The 13,051-nt window shown below is 44.1% G+C and overlaps 1 protein-coding gene across 2 annotated transcripts in view; it reads right to left on the reverse strand.

Moving 5' to 3' along the window:
* TBC1D2B (TBC1 domain family member 2B) overlaps positions 1–13,051 on the reverse strand; it is an 82,155-nt gene that overhangs the window by 18,369 nt on the left and 50,735 nt on the right. For both annotated transcript variants that reach the window (XM_054547053.2, XM_054547054.2), the window contains exons 5-8: positions 11,493–11,731; positions 10,385–10,768; positions 4,049–4,159; positions 2,742–2,935 (exon numbers count right to left, since the gene is read on the reverse strand). In XM_054547053.2, coding sequence (XP_054403028.1) covers positions 2,742–2,935; positions 4,049–4,159; positions 10,385–10,768; positions 11,493–11,731 — 928 coding nt within the window. The remainder of the gene's footprint in view (positions 1–2,741; positions 2,936–4,048; positions 4,160–10,384; positions 10,769–11,492; positions 11,732–13,051) is intronic.

The following is a 13,051-nucleotide window of genomic DNA, read 5'->3' on the forward strand; positions in this document are numbered from 1 at the left end:
GCAGTTAAGACTACAGAACTTAAAACAAGGAGATTATTTGGGATATCTGGGTGGCCCCAAATATCCTCATGAGCCCTTCAAAGTGGAAGAGTCAGTCAGAAAAACGTCAGGCAGGAGAGACGGGAGGTGTGAGAGGGGCTGGACCTGCAGCTGCTGCCCCGAAGATGGGAAAAGGGGCCATGGGCCAAAGAATGCAGGGGGCTCTAGAAGCCGCCAACCACAGCTGACAGCCAGCAAGGAAACAGCGACCTAGTCCTAGACTGACTGCAAGGAACTATATTCCGCCAACAACTTAAATTATCCCAGAACCTTCAGAAAAAAATGCAGCCCTTAATTAAACCTGGATTTTAATCCAATGAGACCCATGTTGGGCTACTGACCTACAGAACTATTAAGTGACAAATTTGTGTTGTTTTAAGCCACTATGTTTATGATAATTTGTTGTAACAGTAAAAGAAAACTACTACAAAGGCCTTTCACACACTGCTGCTGAGCGTAAACTTACTCAAGCACTTTGGAAATAAGATCTAGCAGAGTTAAAGGTAGGTATTTTCTATACACTAGGAGTTCCACTTCCAGTCTGCACCCTAGAGAAACTCTCACATGAGCACATGGGAATATGGACCATGATGGTCCTTGCATCACTATAACAAGGAAAAATGGAAAGATCCTAAATGTCCTCCATGAGGGGAAGGAATAAAGACACCATGGTAGATTCATACAATGATGTTCTACAAAGAAGGTAAACATGCTCAGTCGTGTGCATCTGTAGTCCCGCTATTTGAGAGGCTGATGTAGGAGAATTGCTTGAGCCCAGGTCGAGGCCAGCCAGGGCAACAGACTGAGAGACCCCATCTCTTAAAAAAAATAGCTCAGGAGTAACTTGTATCAACCTGGATAATTTCAGAAAATAATGTTGAAGGAAATAAGTTTCAAAATGATATGTATCTGGGATTAGTATGTAAAAAGGTATCATCAGTCAGAAATACATACTGAAGTATTTACAGGTGGAATGACGTGACGTCCCGCATTTGCTTTAAAATATTCCAGAAAAGGCTGGGCGCGGTGGCTCACGCCTGTAATCCCAGCACTTTGGGAGGCCGAGGCAGGCAGACCACAAGGTCAGGAGATCGAGACCATCCTGGCTAACACAGTGAAACCCTGTCTCTGCTAAAAATACAAAAAATTAGCCGGCGTGGTGGCGGGCACCTGTAGTCCCAGCTACTCAGGAGGCTGAGGCAGGAGAATGGCATGAACCCGGGAGGCAGAGCTTGCAGTGAGCTGAGACTGCACCACTGCACTCCAGCGTGGGCAACAGAGCGAGACTCCGTCTCAAAAAAACAAAACAAAACGAAACAATAAAATAAAATAAAATAAAATATTCCAGAAAAAAAACTGTGGGGAGTGAGGAGGTAAAATGAAACTATATTGGCAAAACATTAACAATTGCTCAAGTTAGTTGCACACAGGGGTATATGTTACATAATTCTGTCTACTTCTTTGTATGTTTTAAATTTGCCATAAGAAAAAGTTGAAAATCAATATACATGGTTATTCTACTTATATATAAAATTTGAACTTATATATAAAATATATATTTTATATATATTCTATATATTTTATATATATTCTACTTATATATAAAATATAAATAGTAAGAGCACAAAATGCTTTTACATGGGAAGAACACACAGCATGTTTAGAAGCACTCCAAGAGCTCACAGAAGTTAACAGCCACCACGATGAGTAAAGCAGCAATGCCCAGCGTACAGGTGGCACTACTGCACCTGGGAACCCAACTATCTAGGCTGAGGGCCTGTCCTCACCACTCACAGGCTGGGTGACTCTGGGCAAGTTATATCACTTCCATACCCCGCTTCTTCACTTGTAAAGTGAGGATAAAAACACCCACCTCACTGAGCATTAAGTACAACTCTGCACATAAAACCCTTAGCACAGTTCCTAGCACATGGCAAACATCCATAAAAGTGTTTAGTAAAGATGGTGTTGGGCACTTTCTGAGCATATTTCTGTCATCTGAGTAGCCCAAACAATGCAGGCTGGTGCCGTAAGCTCAGAGAAGGGAAAGGTCATGTCAAACTGAAGCAAGGCTTCACCTGGGCCTACAGGGGTGGGGCAGGAGAAGCAAGGAGACTGCAGTAAGCAAGGCCTAGACACAGGGCTGGTCCTGACTCCTGGAAACAAGAGGAGGCTGAACTGCGTGAATCTGTAGATTTCTCCTGGTTCAAGTATTTCATGAGTCTCATATTTTTTAGAAAACAGGTTATGAGAGGGTTCTTAATCCAAGATCCATCATGGGCTTCCAGATTCAGTGCTTTCCCCAAAAATATATGGGGTGTGTATGTGTGTGTAAGCTCAGTTCCCCACTTAAGGGTCCCCTTTTTTTGAACCACCTGTGGGTAGGGCTATGTTTTAGGAGAAGGTTCCTATTCCTTGGAAGACTGGCTCCTCCTGAAGTAAGGAAGGATCAGAAGGAAGGCTCCCTTACTTACACAAAAAATAGGTCTTGCAATCAGAAGACCTGTGGTAAGTCCCTGCTCTATGACTTGATTACTAGGGGAGAATGAAGACATTACCTGTTCTGCTGACCTGACAGCATTTGTCATGAGCACCAAATGAGACACACAGTTGTGTACGGCTCTCTGCGAATGGTTCCTGCTGTTGAAAAAGGGACTTCAGAAATGGGGTGCACTACCCCCAACAGTCACTAGCACATTTACCTGACAAGATGAGGTTTAACAAATGCTTGCTCTGGCTGCTCTTGGCTCTCAACCTGCAGAGCATCCTCCAGCAACTGGGCTATGACCTCCCGGGTGGGCCCCTGGTCTTCTGAGCACACTGGTGTCTTCATTTCTTGGAGCAATATCAGGTATTTACTTTCTATCTGGCAGAGCTTGGCTTCCAGGCTAGAATACTGCAGAGAATGTTGTGGTTACCTCCATTCAGACAGAGACACAGGAAGAGCAATCTTTAGGTACTCAAATAACCAGTGAACAACAAACCCAAAACTATTAGGAAGTGAGCCAGAGACAGACTGTAGGAAAGACAAGAAATTAATTTGTGTCACAGACCACCTTTCATGTTTAAAATGGCCTGCAGTGGGCTCCCCTCTTCCTTATAGAAGGAGTACTGATAAGCAGACCTCTGGATGTCAACAAATGCATCACCTCTGGACAGAGGTGGAGAGAGCAGCAGAAACCAGGCTACATGCCAATTACTGAGGTCCAGCTTGGTGCCATATGGCACATGGCCCATGAGTGGCCACTCCATGCTATACCCATTCTTTCTTAGGACACTGTGGTCCAGGACTAGCTCCCATCTGCCACCTTATCAGACAAATCAAATATACCCTAGAAAACATGCAGGAATAAGGTCTGGGAAGATGCTTCAAGTTCTGTTCAAAAAAGTATATCAGGTATATAACAGCTATTGACAAGTGTCATTTGATTACAGCTCATTTGATTACAGCTGAAATGTTTGTGGTCCCATTACACTTTGTGCAAAGCCCCTTCCAGCCATAATCATATCAGACTTTCACACCAACCCTATTGGGTTCACAGAGGAGGCATTCACCTCACCATCTCCATAAATACAAAACTGAACAGCATAAATCAAAACCCAAATAATCTTAATTTAGGGGACCTTATAATTATGTACTTACTTTTGTTTTCTTCAAAATCTATTAAAAACGCTTATGAACAAAGGTAACACACAAAGAAAGCAATACCTTATGTTCTTTTTTTAACTAGAGAAACTGAACACACTTTCTGTAGCTTCTCATTCTTTCTTACCCAGTTTATGTGAAAAACTCACATCTCAGGGCATTTATCTTTGTCTTCATCAGAGATAATAAAATGAGACTAACTATACAGCTCTATGTACTATATATATTTTAAATATATTTTGTTATCAGTAACCACATCTCTCCAAGCCTGGGAGTTGAACCGCTTTGTAAAGGATGCTTATTTTTAATCGTTTCCTAACCTTACCTCCCACCAGGTAATAGAATCCACCTATCCTGACCCACCTTTGCCATCAGATCCCTCTCTCTCCTTTCTGCATTTCTTCGTAGAGCTGAGAGTTCCAAAATCTCCTTATTTAGAAATTTGTTTTGGGTTTTGTACCCCTGTAGATTATCCTGTTAGAAAAAAAAAAAATCCCTGAATTCACATTGGTTGAATATTGACTAATTAATTACCCTATGTAGTCAGTATCTTGCTGCTTCACCAATCAAATAGCCCTGCTAAGTTAGAGTAAGTTCGAAAGAACTAGAAGTTGTTAAAAGGCACTTCCCAATTAATCTTTTTGGCCATTTACAGTAGTAGAAGGCAGGCAGGCATGATTGCCGTAATGGAGATGGAGAAGATATTTTTATTTAATTGTGGTAGTTTTTCTCAACTGATGACAGGAGAAATAAATATGACATATTCCTAAATCTATGCAAATATTTTATCTATCCATATTCCATATTCATTGAGGTGGTTAAAAAAAAAGCAATACCTTACTTTTTTTTAAACTAGAGAAACTGAACATATTTTCTGAAGGTTCTCATCTTCACTTACCCAGTTTATGTAAAAAAAGGCTACATACATATACAGCCCATAACTAAAAATCACTCAATAACAAATCCTATGACCTACAATGTATAAGGCACGTAAGAGAACATATTCTTCAACACTGAAAAATTTCAAACTTACAGAAAAGTTGAGAGAAAAGTACAATGAACACAATATAGCCTTCACCTAAATTAGCCAATTGTTAACCTTTGCCTATTTGCTTTCTGTCTGTAAAAGAATGTAACAAGCTGGTGACAAGTTCTGCCGAGTCCAACTTTGAGAGCAGGTCGGGGCGGGGCACATGTCATGTTGGCTTCAGCCCTTGAAACTCCAAGCAAGAAAGCTGAAAGGAGCCAACAGCAACAAAAAGCAAACCAAAAAGGGGGTGAAGTGTTTTCATGTAAAACAATGAAAATGAAGCTCAGAAAACTTCCTTAGACTTTTCTAATAATAAAAACAATGAACTGAAGAAGCTGCTAAGGATACTAATCCGAATCACCTCTGAGGCAGTGACTTCTAAATGTTCTTTACAAATTCAGTCTTTTATAAATATGTCTCTTCTCCCCCAGCTTCTAATTGTTTCTCTTTTATAATCTGACAGGCTGGTGTGTGAGGTTCCTGATCTCCCAATCACAGAAGAAATTATGTTCAAGACAGCTCAAAGGGCAGGCCAGGGTAGTCAAGACAGACTCTGGTGATATCACAGGCAGGAGACTGCTGCCACTCCCCAGAGATGTGGCTACAGAAATTCCCCATCGCCAAACAAGAAACCACCACGGGATTATACCACTTCCCCCATAAAATGCAGAAGAACTGAAAATGGTGCAATGTTCCCTTTAATCGCTAACATTTACAGAGCACTTGCGATGGGTTACAGGTGCCCCGTGCTAGGCATGTGAGATTCCTAATTCTGTTTAAAACTCCAACTCTTAGGCAGCCATTCTCACCATCTTTATTTTTGAGGTAAAGAATTGAGCCATAGAAAGCTGCCCAATTACTGTCTAGCCTGCAAATCAGACTTCTGAGAGTCAGACCGGAGGGCTCTTAGCTCCATGGTCTCAGGCCCCTGACTCCCACTAGAACTTCGATAGGCATCATACTCAGCCTGAGCAAATTCAAGTACTTGTCACGTCATGACAAGTACCTGAAATGTTGAAAGTTGGGCTTCCTTTTCTCACCTGAATCGCCTTTCTACTGGTGTCTTAAAAGCTTTTTTTTTTTTTTTTTAAAGAAACAAGGTTGGCTGGGAATGGTGACTCATGCCTGTAATCCCAGCACTTTGGGAGGCCAAGGCAGGAGGATCACTTGAGGCCAGGAGTTTGAGACCAGCCTGGCTAACATGGCAAAACCCTGTCTCTACTAAAAATACAAAAAAAAAAATTAGCCAGACGTGATAGCGCACACCTATAGTCCCAGCTACCCTTTCTGAGGCATGAGAATCACTTGACCCCAGGAGGCAGAGGCTGCAGTGAGCCAAGATCATGCCACTGCACTCCAACCTGGGTGAAATAGTGAGACTTTGTATCAAAAAAAAAAAAAAAAAAAAAAAAGGGAGACAGGCTCTCACTCTGTTGCCCAGGCTGGAGTGCAGTAGCATGGTCATAGCTCACTGCAGCCTCGAACTCCTGGACATAAGTGATCCTCCCACCTCAGCCTCCTGAGTAGCTAGGACCACAGGCATGGCCACCACACCCAGCTAATTTTTTTTTTGTAGAGATGAGATCTCACTATGTTGCCCAGGCTGGTCTCAAACTCTTGGCCTTAAGTGATCCTCTTGCCTCGGCCTCCCAAAGCACTGGGATTACAGGTATGAGCTACTGCACCTGGCCAAAGTTCTCATATTTGGAAACATTAAGCAAACATATTACTAAAAGGCAGGTCAGCCAAAGGAAAGCTGGCTGGAGGGCAACTGAAGAAAACACTCAACAGTGATGGATAGAGACTGAGTGATACAAGGTGAGTCAGTGAAAGCAAGTAACATCAGCCGCCATGTATGTCTTTAACTTAAAACTTGTGTTACAGTCTAAGTAAGTCCTGATCATTTACACTACAGATACTTTCTCTAGAATGATGATGATGATCACAGCAATAACACACAACAGTGAAGACCTTATGAGGAGCCAGGCACTGTGTGAGAGAGGGCTTTACATGGATTATCGCCTGTAACCCTCACAATACCTACGAGGAAAATAAGCACTATTTCACAGACAAACACACTGAGGCAGAGACAATGAATTCACCTGGCCAAGTCAGAGGTCCTAAGTGGTGATCTGGGTTTGAATCCAACCAGGGCTGGCTCCAGAGGCCATGCTCAATGTAAAGCATCACCCCACGCTGTTCCACATCCCCTTCCCTCCTGGTGCTTGCTCCAGTTGTCATTCTGCTTTTCTGTTTGTGCCTCTAAACTAAACTGTGAGGCCCAGGAGTGCAGTGCCTGTGTACCCGTGCAGAGTAAAAGGGTGGGCACACAGCTGGATGCATAGATGAGCTGGAAGAAAGAGAAGCTGTAGGCACGGAGGTATTCATGGAACAGCAAATGCAGGAAGAAAGACAAGGATGAAGTAAATGATAACACAAAGGATGGACAACACTGAAATCGCTGATGAAAGCAACATGGAAGTGCTGGGGCCACAATGCTGAATGGAACAATCCGAAAGTCCATATACTTCAAAAATGGAAGAATTATGGAAACACAGAAAAGGACTGGAAGGAAACATGGAGAAATAATGACTTAAATCACTAGGGTGGCAAAATCCTAGGACCAATGTTTATTACTGCCTCAGAATACTATAGAAACAAAAAGCATTAGACCACACCAAAAAAAGTTAGCAAATTCCAAATGGCAGAAATCTTTACAGGCAGCATCCACTGACAATAAAGCATGAAAACTGGTCAAGAACAGCAATAGCAAAAAAGATATATAAACATATCTTTAAAATTAAAAATATATAAAATATACTTTAAATAAATATATCTTAAATATATTTTTCCACTTAGACATTTTAAATTTGGAATCAGAAGTAGGAATCAATATTTCTTCTTCAACCATACCCTGTCTAGAGCTGAAGGGCTATGAGAGAACACACACGAGAACATCCACTTCTGTCAGTGCACTCCCTCTTTCCCCCTGGAGCCTTTCCAGTTCTCCCAGTGCCACTGCAGAGTAGACCTGCATGAGGTGTCAACACCTTCTGCATTGCAGAGGGACCTCCAGCACTGGCAATAACAGAGCAATGTCATAAAGCATGAGGTCATGGACCCAGGCAGGCCTCAACTGTCTCACCTGGAATCCACCTAACAACCACTTTGCCTCTTCATCAACTGTCGCCACATCACCTCACAGTTGTGATATGTTGGGGCCACAGGCTTGTTAAGTTGTTAAAAATTGTTAAAATTGTTAAGTTGAGAAATGTTGGAGGAAAAAAACTTCATGGCTCAAAACCACTCCACCCATTATGCTGCAAAAAGAAAAGAGGAGGGAATGTCCTGTTCTGATCAGCGTTGTATCCCGATCAGCTCCATCAGCTGTCTACAGAAGGAGCTGAATAGTCGCGACAGCCACGAAGCATAACCTCCACACACACCCCGGCTCGCTCCCCGGGAAAACCTGCTCCACAAGTCTCCCCCACTGCCGAGTGTCACGCACGCCCTGGAAACCCACCACTATAGTATTGTTCTACACACTACAGAAATAGACACACTTGCAAAATAAAAATTTCACCTGTCTGCTGGATGCAATGGCTCATGCCTGTAATCTCAGCATTCTGAGGCCAAGGCAGGCGGATCACTTGAGCTCAGGAGTTCAAGACCAGCCCGGGCAACACGGCGAAACTCTGTCTCTACTAAAAATATAAAAATTAGCTGGGTGTGGTGACATACGCCTCTAGTCCCAGCTACTCAGGAGGCTGAGGCTGGAGGATTCTTGAGCCAGGGAGGTTAAGGCTGCAGTGAGCTGAGATTGCACTACTGCACTCCAGCCTGGGAAACAGAGCAAGACACTGTCTCAAAAAAAATAAATACATAAAAATAAAAATTTCTGCTCCCATTAAGTAATCCCAAAATGTGTATTATTGATGGGTATATATTTAGGGTCATGTATATTCAATGTTGTGTACATTAAAAAACCCAACTTCCATGGGCAATGCTAACCAAGACCTCTTATTAAAAAAACAAACAAAAAAACCCACAAAGGCTATTTTTTTTTTCTTGCAACAGGGTCTCACTTTGTCATCCAGGCTGGAGTGTGGTGCTAGGATCTCCGCTCACTGCAGCCTTGCTCTGCTTTCCAGGGCTCAAGCAATCCTCCCACTTCAGCCTCTTGAGTAGTTGGGACCACAAGTGCAAGCCACCATGCCTGGCCATTTTTTTTTTTTTTGTAGAGACGGGGGTTTAACTATGTTGCCTACACTGGTCTCAAATTCCTGGGCTCAAGCAATGTGCCCACCTCAGTCACCCAAAGTGCTGCTATCACAGGCATGAGCCACTATGCACGGCCAGCTTTTTTTTTTTTTTTTAATAGTAGATATAAGTGTAAAGTATTGAGACCAGAGGTTTTATTGTTGTTTTGGATTTTCTCATTCATAAATCCTCTGGGCCTCACATATCCAATGGGTGTTGTCAGTGAGAAGTGGTCACTATGGGGACCATGTACATATTCCAGCCATGCTGCCATGATTCCAGTGTTTTTACTTCTGTTTTGGAATTATCTTCAGCTTCCCTAGCATGCCCATCATTCCCTCACTCAATGCACTGCCTAAAAGGTACTGCTAGGCATGAAGCAAATACTCAGTAACAACCTGGACAGTAGCAAACCTCTGCCCTCCAAGGACAAGCTCCATCTGGAGCCAAACACCCTCGGAGACACATTATTTGCAAGATGAGGGTGGCCAGGTGAGGGACGCCTTGGGGCTAGGTGAGACCAGTAGCTACAGACATGTCTGGGGTCTGCTGGGGTCAAACAGGCTATACTTGATGCCCCATGTCCTGGGGGCCACTTGTCCACCTAAAACCTCTCCCACAAAGTCTCAAGAACCGGTGGCAGCAAGAATGTTATGATCCTCCCTGTGGCCTCCCCTCTGAATCACTAGGCTTCTCTACAGGCAAGAAGAGAAATGCAGGCTGCCCCCACCTCTCACAAATGTTGTGTGTTCCTCCTACCGCATCAGCTGGTCACCACCCCAGGCATGACTAGGAGGGTCACTTCTGTTCAGGAAATAGCCTCCCAGCCTAAGGGCTAGCCCAGAAAGGGACACAGGGAGAAAAGCTGTCCTTCCTACGAAGTGTCAGGAGCCTCCCATCTTGGGTGTTGGGGGCACTGACTCTGAACAGGCCCTCTTCCCAGGCCTACTTGGAAGCTGGAGTCCGCTTCCCCAGCTAACCCCATACTAGCTGTTAGGAACAATGCTCCCAAACCAGGCATCCACTAGGTCCTGCAGCAAGCTGTGCAAATTAAGTTTGTGTGTGATTTCACGTACACAGGAGGGGCAAGAAACAGCCTCCATATGATACAAGGGATAATGAAGTACTAAGGGTGGTATATATAGAAAGGGAAGTCTTAGTTGCCTGAAAGCAAGGGAGGGGAAGGATTTGAAACTGTTCAAAGCAACAGCAAGAGTTTCCTTTTCAAGGAAGCTCCACAGAAGATTAATGATTATTTGATGGTAAGTCCTGTTACACTTGTGGGAAAAAAAAAAAAAAAGTGTGCAGCTCTTCTGCCATCACACCAAATCAGCTCACGGAGGCCAGGCCTCTAGGGTGACATTGGTGGTGTCTCATGCCAATCACCAGAGCCCCTGCCCCGCTCTTACTTTCAGCCTGTCCAGTTCCAGCTGGTCCCTGGCAACAGGCACGGCCAAAGGGGAGCTGGGTGCCATGATGGGAGGAGGCCCGTTGCCCTCGCCCTCGCTGAGCTTGATGATGACCTCGTCCTTGGCTTGGATGGTCTCCATGAGCATCCCCAGCTGCTCGTTGAGCTCGCCCACTTTGCTCTTCAGCGTCCTCACTTCCTGCTGAAGACTCTCCTTCTCCAAGTTGAACCTCTCCAGCTGGCTGGTAAGGCCCAGAATCTGATCATCCTTTTGGTGCAGAAGCTCGAGCATGTCCTTTGGGACCCCCTCACAGAGCCGGCTGCTTGTAAAATACTTGTCATACTGGGATGACCGGACTGTCTGCTGGAGCAGTCGAACAAGCTCCTGGGAGCCAAAAGGAGAATGGAGTGAAGGGTGAAGAGAGCAAGGAGAGGAGGAAAAGCAGAAATCATGACAACATTACATGGAGTAATCGACAGAATTTGAGGAAATGTAGAAACTTCACTGGAAACATTTTAATACTGAACTTCCTCTTGAAGGATCTCAAAAATAGAGGAAAAAAATATTTACTCCATAGAGACTGTCTGTAGAGAACAGTAATAGGAAACAGGAAATAATGGACATGTCCACTGTAATTAGCAATGGTATCCAGTAAATGTTCATGGGTATTAAAAAATCTGTGCTCTAAGAGTCACTGAACTGCTGCACAATTAAATGTAATTAGATCTGATTAGCTCAGGAAACTGTTGTTGAATAGGATGCAGAAACTCTTTTTAATGACTGTTAAAGAACTCTGGGCTGAAACTGTGTTTAGGGAGATTCAACCTCAGGGGCAGGACTGGGCTGTGGGTGTAGACAGCAACCTCCTCTGACCTTCTTTGAGAGATCTTCACTCTCCTTGCAAATGCAAACACCTCTGAACCAATGATCAAGTACAGCAGCCGCTCCTAGATGACCACTATGGCAATATGAAGCCTCCAGGGGAAAAGCAACTCCCGGGAAACAAAGTTGTCCCCAGAAAGACTCAGGGAAACATAAATTGGGCTTTACTCCTCCCGTCCTTGGCCTGCTGTGGTGGGGTAAGACAGAAGCCAGAAGAAGAAGTTACCTTCTGACTGGATAGGTCTTTCTTTAACTGTTCCAGCTCTTCCTGCTGGCTCTGGACCTGCAGTTGCATTTCGGAGGCCGGCTTCCTGATGCTGACACTGCCACTGCCTGATGTGCCTTCACTTGAAGGGTCACCACTGCTGTGACGATTTTTGTACGACCCAATTATGTCTTTCAAAGGGCGCTTTCCTTTGTAGGGGTTACGTCCAAAATCAAAGGGGAATCCTGAGCCAGTTACTCCTACATAAAAATAAAACTTGTATATTAGTATTATTATTTTTTTTTTTTTTGAGACGGAGTGTCAGTCTGTCGCCCAGGCTGGAGTGCAGTGGCGCAATGCTGGCTCACCGTAAGCTCCGCCTCCCAGGTTCATGCCATTCTCCTGCCTCAGCCTCCCGAGTAGCTGGGACTACAAGCACCCGCCACCACGCCTGGCTAATTTTTCGTATTTTCAGTAGAGACGGGGTTTCACTGTGTTAGCCAGGATGGTCTTGAGTTCCTGACGTCGTGATCCTCCCTCCTCGGCCTCCCAAAGTGCTGGGATTACAGGCGTGAGCCACCGTGCCCGGCCAAAACTTGTATTTTAAACAAAAACCACATCTTCCTTTTGGAAACTATAACAAAATAAAGCATCCCCACAAATCATGCTCCAGGGAGTTTGGCATTCACCACCTTGAGAATTACAGGAGATTGATGACTCTGCCCCCATTGCATTCTAGACAGTAACCAACATGCTTCAGCCAGAGATGACTGATTCCCCCCACTGGATCCTTCCTTGGAAGACTGTATCACAGGATCATTTTTCATGGAAAACTAAGACATACTAAGCATCCTATTTTTGCTAATTTGTCCTTAGCAAAAAAGGAAAAACACTCAAATATATGTTGGTTTTTGTTTTGTTTTTTTAACATACAAACATTGCTATACTTTGAATGTGTCCCCCAAAGTTTATGTGTTAGAAATTTAATCCTCAATGTAACACTATTGGGAAGTGGGGCCTAATAACAGGTGATTAGGTCATGAGGACTCTGCCCCTGTGAATGGATTAACGTTGTTATCACCAGGGTAGGTTAGTTATCACCAGAGCAGGTTTGCAATAAAAACAAGTTTGGTCCCCTGGCTCTCCCTCACTCTTGCCCTCTCTTGCTCTCTTTCTCTCTTGCCTTCCGCCAAAGGACTACACAAAACAAAGGCTCTCCCCAGATGCCAGTGCCATGCTTTTGGACTTCTAGCCCCAGAACCACGAGCCAAATAAATTTCTGTTCATTATAAATTACCCAGCCTATGGTATTCTGTTATAACAGTATAAAACAAACTAAGACATGCATGTTTTAAAGCATAACTAGATTCCCCTTCTTAAAAAATGGGTATTTGGGGATGGGCATGGTGGCTCACGCCTGTAATTCCAGCACTTTGCGAGGCCAAGGTGGGTGGATCACCTGAGGTCGGGAGTTCGAGACCAGCCTGACCAACATGGAGAAACCCTGTCTCTACTAAATATGCGTGGTGGTGCATGCCTGTAATCCCAGCTATTCAGGAGGCTGAGGCAGGAGAATCACT

This window comes from Pongo abelii, chromosome 16 (genome assembly GCF_028885655.2).
Source record: "Pongo abelii isolate AG06213 chromosome 16, NHGRI_mPonAbe1-v2.0_pri, whole genome shotgun sequence".
NCBI classification, from domain to species: domain Eukaryota; kingdom Metazoa; phylum Chordata; class Mammalia; order Primates; family Hominidae; genus Pongo; species Pongo abelii.